This window comes from Doryrhamphus excisus, linkage group LG7 (genome assembly GCF_037039965.1).
Source record: "Doryrhamphus excisus strain RoL-2023G ecotype Guam linkage group LG7, RoL_Dexc_Guam_v1.1, whole genome shotgun sequence".
Taxonomy (NCBI): domain Eukaryota; kingdom Metazoa; phylum Chordata; class Actinopteri; order Syngnathiformes; family Syngnathidae; genus Doryrhamphus; species Doryrhamphus excisus.
Genome location: NC_136363.1, coordinates 3,454,375 through 3,463,340, shown reverse-complemented (window position 1 = coordinate 3,463,340; position 8,966 = coordinate 3,454,375). Strand labels below are relative to the sequence as shown.

Here is an 8,966-nt window from a genome sequence, read left to right as displayed (position 1 = left end):
AGACATGTTGTTTTCTATAATAGACATGGTTTTGGAACGTGAAACCGGAGTACCAGGAGAAAACCCACGCATGCACGGGGAGAACATGCAAATTCCACACAGAGATGGCCGAGAGTGGAATCGAACTCGGGTCTCCTAGCTGTGTGGCCTGTGCACTAACCACTTTCTATGCCGCATGTTCTTCAATGAACTGCTTTGCTCAGACACAATGCAGAATGGGAAACTTCAAAACTCATATTGGTACTTCTTTGTATATTTTTAGGTACACCTTTGGAGTGTTAAGTTACTGTGTGATGAATTTAGTGGGTTTTTTTTGCAAGCATAAACATGGCGAAAACCCACGCATGCACGGGGAGAACATGCAAACTCCAGACAGAGATGGCTGAGGGTGGAATCAAACGCGGGTCTCCAAGCTGTGTGGCCTGCACACGAACCACTTTCTATGCCGCATGTCCTCCAATGAAATACTTTGCTCAGACACAATGCAGAATGGGAAATTTACTTTGCTTTACTTTGGAAAAATTAGGGGAAAAGTAGTGTTACCATAATCACAAAATAAAAATAAAAATAAAAATAAAAATAAAAATAAAAATAAAAATAAAAATAAAAATAAAAATAAAAATAAAAATAAAAATAAAAATAAAAATAAAAATAAAAATAAAAATAAAAATAAACATTAAATATTTTTATTATTAAATTTTTATATTATATATTTTATTATAAATATTTTGGACCCCCATAGTATTGTAACTCCCCCCAACTCAATTTTTTTTGGTTCATAATTTTCAACTCAACTCTATGCGAAGAAAATGAAATTATATTTCCACCTAATATTATGAGGTTATTCTTATAAAATTTTGACTTTTTTTCTCATGCAACACATTATTGTCATAAAATTACAACATTTTTTTTTCTATACTTAAACTTCAATTTATTCTTTTAACATAATAGCTTTTTTTTTAGTTTCCCCATAATATTATGATGTTATTCTTTCCAGGTGGACGTCTTGTTTATTTATTGTGGCGTATAATCTTTTCATATAGTATAATAACTTCAGAATAAATATGTGCAGATAATCGTATTGATTCTCTGAGGAAATCTTGTTTTGCAAAAAAAAATGGAGGCGAGATAATAATTTTGGGAAAAAAAAAAAAAATCAACACACATCTGTACAGAAGTGAGACATTGTGCCGAGAGACCAGTCAAAACATTCAAATTGGATCGGAGACGATGCTTTGTCTCGGTTGTTGAACGTTCGGGAAGGGGGGGGGGGCTCCGTTTTTGATTGACAGTCGGTGTGCTGTGCAATTAGCTCCGGTCCCTTGACGTTTCCCTGCAGCCGGCTTTCAAGTCCCGTTTACGGCAGGAGCCAATCTGCTTCCAGCCGAGATCCTCCTCTCTGCTTTTCACAGATTTCTCTCTCCCAGTTTTCCTTAAATTCATCCCCTATCCTAAATTAATTCTTCCTATTTTAATAATAATCATTTTAAAATGACGCAAAGTGAGATACAGCTACTCTGGTATATAAATATGGCAGCAGTTACCTCAAGCAACCGCTGGAGGTCGCTGTTTCCCCTATTCGAGGTGGTATGCATTCAGAGCCATTTAAGGTAGGAAATTACCGTAATAATATATTTCATGTGTGTTATAATGCAAATACACAAAAAACTTTATAAAACAACAATTAAATTTTAACTATATTGACCTGTTTCTACCTTTAATATATTTTCCTGTGACAAAAATGTCTCAAATGTTTGTATTAACTCGGTTAAATCAGTTTGGAATTTAAAAATAGAACTCTATTATGTTCGGTTTTAATTTAGCATCATTCCTTTATTTTAAAATTAAAATTGTCATTTTTGTCATTTTTCTTTATTAATACGAACAGGCTTAATGAAATCAATATAAAATAACATTTATAACATATTGTTGGAGTTACAAATTATTCCGACTGAAAAATACGTATGTGAATATTTTAATATGCTTTTTAAATAAAATTAATTCAAATATAAAAATGTATTAATTCTGCCGTGTGCTACAAAAATTTAAAATGTAATTTAAATTACTTTTTTTTAAGCCGAAATCAACGGAAATACCTGTTGCAATTATGCGCAACAAGGTGCACATGTGGTGATTTGTATGTGTGTGTGTGCGTAATTGTCTCAGTGTTTGCTGTGTGTGGTTCCGTTTGGAGTGGGTGTAAAGTGTCACTGCGTGGACTATGTGGCCCCTGAGTGTAAGCCGAACTTGAGTGGCAAAGTATTAGAACAAAGTGGTGAAGTTAAAGCTTTTAGAATTGCTTCCATTTTAACGCAATTTTCGGGTTTGTTTATTTTATAGTAAATTTTAACGGAATTCTGCACGTGAACTTCTGCATGATGCGCATTTTATTGAAAATAAGGATGCGAAAAACCAAAAAGGAACGAGTGTTGATTTTAAATTGAATCGGATCAAGGAGCGCAGCCATTGGCTGGGTGAAGAGGGTTCGAGTCCCCCTCAAGCTCCTCCCATCACGCTTCCAACCTTTTTAGCGGTGCAGAGGACTTCATCTTATAAGAGCCTCTGAGAGTCAGATGTCCATCCCATCAGATCACCAGAGAGAAGAAAGGTGTTCAAACCCCTCCCATCACTGACTCCGGAGGGAGGCAACCGAGCAAGGCGCCTCGCTTTGACCCACCGGACTCTTAAATTATTGTGGAACCATGCAGTTGGAGAACATCCTCCCGAGTTCGCTACCCAAAACCTTCTACAACCTTTCCACCTCGGACAGCGTCAACGACAGCCCGAGGCCGGCGTCGCAACTCGAGTACCAAGAAGTGGACCGGGCTGACTCGGAGTCCAACAGCGCGCCTAAAAAGTACCTAGGGAACGGGATGCTGGGTGACCCAGACGGGGACACCTTCGCAAAAACCGGGCCCGACGGGAGAAAAGGCTCCCCGGTGCTCGGTGAGGACGAGCTGAGTACCGGGCGTCGGTACAACTTAGACGAACTCGGTTCTGATCGGTATTTCATCTCGTCTTCTCAGGCGAGTTCCGACATGGCTAGTCCGTGTTCCCTGTTTCCGTACGCAGGGCAAACCGGATCCGTGTACACCGGAACCACCGGGTCAAGGTATCCGGCTTCGCTTCACTACGGATCCGTACTCCCGCCCACCGGCTTCTCCTCTCCCGCTGTGTGCACCGCCCGGAGTCAGTTCAGCAGCGGCGGGTACCAGTTCGGTCAAGGGCCCGGGTGCTTGTATCCGTCCTATCCCGGCACCGGTATCGGTTCCATGGGTCTTCCCGGTTCCGGCGCAGGCCCCAGGGCGCAGGTGTATCTTTGTAACCGGCCTCTGTGGCTCAAGTTCCACCGGCATCAAACCGAGATGATTATCACCAAACAGGGCAGGTGAGCGAAACCGTTTTAATATTCCTGTACTTTTACGCACGGGCCACATAATTACGCACATAATTACGCACATAATTACGCACATAATTACGCGAAATTCGATACATTTCGTTATGACAGCAGTCAAATCTTAATAAATTACTTCAGAAAAGTATTAATATGTATTTATTAACTGTTAATTTAATTATTTTTTTATTTGATTTTGTTGCCAGACGGATGTTCCCGTTCCTGAGCTTCAACATCACCGGACTCAACCTCACGGCCCATTACAACGTCTTTGTAGAAATTGTTCTGGCCGACCCGAACCACTGGCGCTTTCAAGGAGGAAAGTGGGTCACTTGCGGGAAAGCGGACAATAATATGCAAGGTAGGCATGAATATTCGATATATATTTCCATATATACACGGGTATTTTAATCGATATTTATTTGTGGGGAACCGTTTTTTTTAACAGAGTGAATTAATTTAATTTAATTCAATTCAATTAATTAAAAAAATGTTAATTAATGTTAAAATTCAACGAATTTAAACATTAAAATTGAAAACAGTAATAGAAAACATAATTATTAGAGAATTTAATTGCACTAAAATGACAGTGGTGCATGAATTGCCAATATTTATTATTATTATTATGATTATATTACCAAAATGATACTGGTGCATGAATTGCCAATATTTATTATTATTATTATTATATTACCAAAATGATAGTGCTGCAATATTTACTTTTTTTTTAGTTTTATGACTAAAATGTAGAATTAAATGCATTATATCAATGAAATAAAATCAATAAAAAATAAAAACCGTGCAAATTAAATTGTATTAAAATGATAGTGGTGCATGAATTGCCAATATTTATTATTATTATTATTATTATGCCAAAATTTACTCTTTTTTTTTTTTTAGTTTTATGACTAAAATGTAGAATTAAATGCATTATTCCATGATGCATTAAATCAATGGAAAAAAATCAATAATAAATAAAAAACATGCAAATTGTACTAAAATGATAGTTGTGCATGAATTGCCAATATTTATTATTATATTACCAAAATTATAGTGGTGCATGACTGACCAATATTTACTTTATTTTTATTTTTATGACTAAAATGTTGAATTAAATACATTATTTCCTGATGTATTAAATCAATTAAAAAAATTAAAAAACGTGCAAATTAAATTCTACTAAAATGATAGTGGTGCATGAATTGCCAATATTTATTATTATTATTATTATTATTATTATTATTATTATGTTACCAAAATGATAGTGGTGCATCAATTGCCAAAATGTACTTTTTTTTGTTTTGTTTTATGACTAAAATGTAGAATCAAATGCATTATTTCATGATGCATTAAATCAATGAAAAATAATAATAATAATAATTAAAACAAAACATGCATTTTGCAGGTAACAAAATGTACGTTCACCCTGAATCCCCAAACACGGGCGCTCACTGGATGAGACAAGAAATCTCCTTCGGGAAATTGAAGCTAACCAACAACAAAGGTGCCAACAACAACAACACACAGGTGCGATGCTGGTTTTTGTTTATTCTAAGAAAAATAATAATAATAATAATTACAAAAAAAACTCAACTCCATTCTTAAATAAAGTTTTAATTTCCTTTTTTCCAGATGATAGTCTTGCAGTCTCTTCATAAATACCAACCACGACTCCACATTGTGGAGGTGACGGAGGACGGGGTGGAGGACATGAGCAACGAGGCTCGAACCCAAACCTTCACGTTCCCGGAGAACCAGTTTATAGCGGTTACTGCCTACCAGAACACGGATGTAAGAGTTTTTATTTGTTGCTTAAATGGATTCGAATGGAATTTTGTGTGTGTTGCTGATCTCGGAATGTTGTTTTTTTCCCGCCAGATCACACAACTGAAGATCGATCACAATCCCTTTGCCAAAGGATTTCGGGATAATTATGACTCGTAGGTTTTCCCTCATTGAGTTTATGTTTATAATTTTGAGGTCGGAATTCTGATTTGGAATGTGGTTTTATTTCCCGCAGAATGTACACTGCCCCCGAGAGTGATAGGTTGACCCCGTCCCCGACAGACTCGCCCCGATCCACCCAAATTGTTCCCGGCGCTCGCTACGCCATGCAGCCGTTCTTCCAGGACCAGTTTGTCAACAACCTGCCGCAGAACCGCTTCTACAGCAGCGAACGCGCCGTCCCCCAAACCAACACCTTACTGTCCCCGCAGAGCGACGACTCCGCCGGTGCCGCAGCCGCCGCCGCCGCCTCCGCCGCCCAACGCTGGTTCGTCCCCCCGGTTCAACAACCCGGCTCCAATAAGCTGGATCTCTCCTACGAGAACGACTATTCAACCAGTAGTCTTCTATCCTACGGGATCAAACCACTTTCCCTACAGACGTCCCACGCTCTAAGCTACTACCCGGATTCGGCTTTCGCGTCCATGGCGGCCGGATGGGGCACCAGAAGCTCATACCAACGTAAAATGACCACGGGGCTTCCGTGGTCCCCACGTCCGAGTCCGCCGACATTCCCGGAGGACCAGATACCGACCACGAAAGACAAACTCCAGGAAGAAACCGCCGCATCTGCGTCAACTTGGATCGAGACGTCACATTCGCTGAAATCGGTGGATTCCAGCGATTCCGGCGTGTATTCCATGGTGTGTAAGAGACGCAGGATGTCCCCCGGGGGATCGAGCACGGAGAATTCTCCGACCATCAAGTGCGAAGACTTGACTTCGGAGGATTACAATAAGGACAACCCAAAAGGCATGGGTTATTATGCTTTCTACACAAGCCCCTAAGACTGCCATTTTTTATTTACTAATCTATCAATAATTGCTCTTCATTCCTTGTTAATGTCTTTTTTTTTTTCTTCTCTTTTTTCTCTAAAGGTGCCAAAGCTTAGTGTTGCGCCCCCCCACCCCACCCCACCCCCTCACACATCCCCAAGCAAGCTGCACAACGTTATTTTCCCCAGGCTTCTCACATACCTGAACAGAAACATGCATAGTGATTGGATTGTTGGCTTTTGAACAAACATGTCCGTTTTTTTTTTTAAATACATTTTTCCTTTTTAAAAAAAAAAAAAAAATTGTGATTTCTTCTTTACTCACCCTGACCCCCCCTCACCTCGAAACCTTCTTGCGTATTTAAGTCGTTTTCCGTTGTACAGTATTTGTGCACTTTAGAATGTGATGTATCTTGTACAAATTGTCTTCATGGAGGTGTTATTAAATGGATAAATAAAGACGCTTTTTGTAAAGCAGCTGGATTATTTTTTTTTTATATATAACGCATCTTAAAAAAAATAAAAAAATAAAAATAAAAAAAAATGAGCAGTTTGGAGTCTTGCATAACATGATGCTGTATTGACCATATTTGGAATGAATTGGTACTGGTTGTTATTCAACGTATTCATGACTCAAATCAAAGAAGACTTAGGCTTGAATAAAGATGCTAATATCAACTATTTTTTTTTTTTACATTTTTTTTTTATGTTAAATCCGTGCATTGTAAACCCGAATAAGTTAACACAACTCGAAAAAAAATCGAGGCCACATTTTTTTTTTTTAGTTCATAAACTCTGAAAAATTTGAGTATTAATATCAGAGCTTTAATATTTGGAGTTGATTTAATTAAATTTAATTAATTCTTGGTTTGATTTATTTATGTTTAATAGATACTTTTTTTTATATATATATAAGTAACTATGAATTATTTTAAGTAGGTTACACAAGTTTGCAAAAATGAATCAAAAATTACAAGTTAAATAAACTGAAAAGACAGATAATAACAGATAATCAACATTTATAAGTACAACTTTAAAAAAAAATTAAATTAAAAATTTTAGTTTTAATTAAAAAGTTAACTATACTTATACCAATTTAACTTTGAACTTAGTCAAAGTTAAACTTTAGTCAATTTAACTAAATTGAACTTGACATAATTAAGTTATTAGGACTTTTTTAAAGAACTTTTTAAGTATGCATAAATTCATTTATTTAAGTACTTTGAACTGGGCTGACTGAAATGTAGAATGAATGTTGAAATATACTCATCAACTGAGGATCGAACAAGCAACCACTGGAGACAAGCCACCGTGCACACAATGAGCAGAATTTTAGATGTTACGTTAAATGTAAAAAAAAAAAAAAAAAAATTTTAATTTTCACAAAATTAGTTGAATGCTTACAGCAAGATCAAGGATCGAACCAGCAACCATCATGCTGAGAAACATCCATTCTATCTCCTGAGTCAAGAAATTGCTATTCATTTCAATGAGACTATTGAAATTATAGTCAAAGTTATTTTTTTTGGAAAAGCCAAGAATGATAGAAAGATAGCGAAAAATGTTCAAGATCGAGACATCATGCTTTTAAGGATAACAAGTGTGGCCTTGAGACCAAAACAGCCCCAGACCATCACACTACCACCACCATATTTTACTGTTGCTATGATGTTCTGGAATTTTTTTTTTTGGTAGAAAGCAACATTCCTGGTTCCATTTATCACAGCAAGTCTTCCAGGTCCTGAAGCAAAAAAAAAAATACCCTCAGACCATCACACTACCACCACCATATTTTACTGTTGTTATGATATTGTGGAATTTTTTTGGTAGACAGCAAAATTTATAGTTCCATTTATCACAGAAAGTTTTCCAGGTTCTGAAGCAGCAAAACAGCCCCAGACCATCACACTACCACCACCATATTTTACTGTTGGTATGATGTTGTGGGATTTTTTTGGTAGCCAGCAGAATTCATGGTTCCATTTATCACAGCAAGTCTTCCAGGTCCTGAATCACTAAAACAACACCAGACCATCACACTACCACCATATTTTACTGTTGCTATGATGTTCTGGATTTTTTTTTTGCTAGAAAGCAAAATTCCTGATTCCATTTATCACAGCAAGTCTTCCAGGTCCTGAAGCAAATAAAATACCCTCAGACCATCACACTACCACCACCATATTTTACTGTTGTTATGATATTGTGGAATTTTTTTGGTAGACAGCAGAATTCATGGTTCCATTCATCACAGCAAGTCTTCCAAGTCCTGAATCACTAAAACAGCACCAGACCATCACACTACCACCACCATATTTTACTGTTGCTATGATGTTCTGGAATTTTTTTGTAGACAGCAGAATTCCTGGTTATTACAGCAAGCCTTCCAGGTCCTGAAGCAACATAACACCCTCGTACCATTACACTACCACCACCATATTTTACTGTTGCTTGTGGGATATTTTTGGTAGACAGCAGAATTCATGGTTCCATTTATCACAGCAAGTCTTCCAGGTCCTGAATTAGCAAAACAGCCCCAGACCATCACACTACCACCACCATATTTTTACTGTTGCTAAGATGTTCTGGAATTTTTTGATAGACAGCAAAATTTTTGGTTCCATTTATCACAGCAAGTCTTCCAGGTGCCGAAGCAACAAAACACCCTCAGACCATTACACTACCACCACCATTTTTTACTGCAGCGAGAATGTTCTTTTTTTCGGAAATGTTATTTTTATGCTAGATGTAATGGCAAAATTCAGCTTACGAATGTTCACATGCCATTCATGT

General features: G+C 37.3%; 1 protein-coding gene across 4 annotated transcripts; it reads left to right on the top strand.

The window, feature by feature from the left end:
• The first annotated feature begins 2,130 nt into the window (after positions 1–2,130).
• On the top strand, positions 2,131–6,650 carry eomesa (eomesodermin homolog a). Of its 4 annotated transcripts, none has more exons than XM_058047888.2 (7): positions 2,131–2,946; positions 3,073–3,388; positions 3,601–3,755; positions 4,800–4,921; positions 5,027–5,185; positions 5,273–5,334; positions 5,415–6,650. In XM_058047888.2, the coding sequence occupies exons 1-7, from the start codon at positions 2,703–2,705 to the stop codon at positions 6,184–6,186; spliced, it is 1,830 nt and encodes a 609-aa protein (XP_057903871.2). In that variant the 5' UTR covers positions 2,131–2,702; the 3' UTR covers positions 6,187–6,650. The 4 variants fall into 4 exon arrangements, with proteins under 4 accessions (XP_057903871.2, XP_078648040.1, XP_057903870.2 ...); XM_078791914.1 differs by having other exon boundaries at positions 2,131–3,388; positions 5,415–6,151; positions 6,277–6,650; XM_058047889.2 differs by having other exon boundaries at positions 2,811–2,946; positions 3,027–3,388.
• The last annotated feature ends 2,316 nt before the right edge of the window (positions 6,651–8,966 follow it).

Excerpts from the sequence above, each read along its gene's own strand:
- eomesa (XM_058047887.2), top strand. The coding sequence starts at position 2,703 with ATGCAGTTGGAGAACATCCTCCCGAGTTCGCTACCCAAAACCTTCTAC. Across the intron at positions 3,756-4,799 it reads AGCGGACAATAATATGCAAG|GTAACAAAATGTACGTTCAC; the intron begins GTAGGCATGAAT and ends TGCATTTTGCAG. Across the intron at positions 5,186-5,272 it reads CTGCCTACCAGAACACGGAT|ATCACACAACTGAAGATCGA; the intron begins GTAAGAGTTTTT and ends TTTTCCCGCCAG.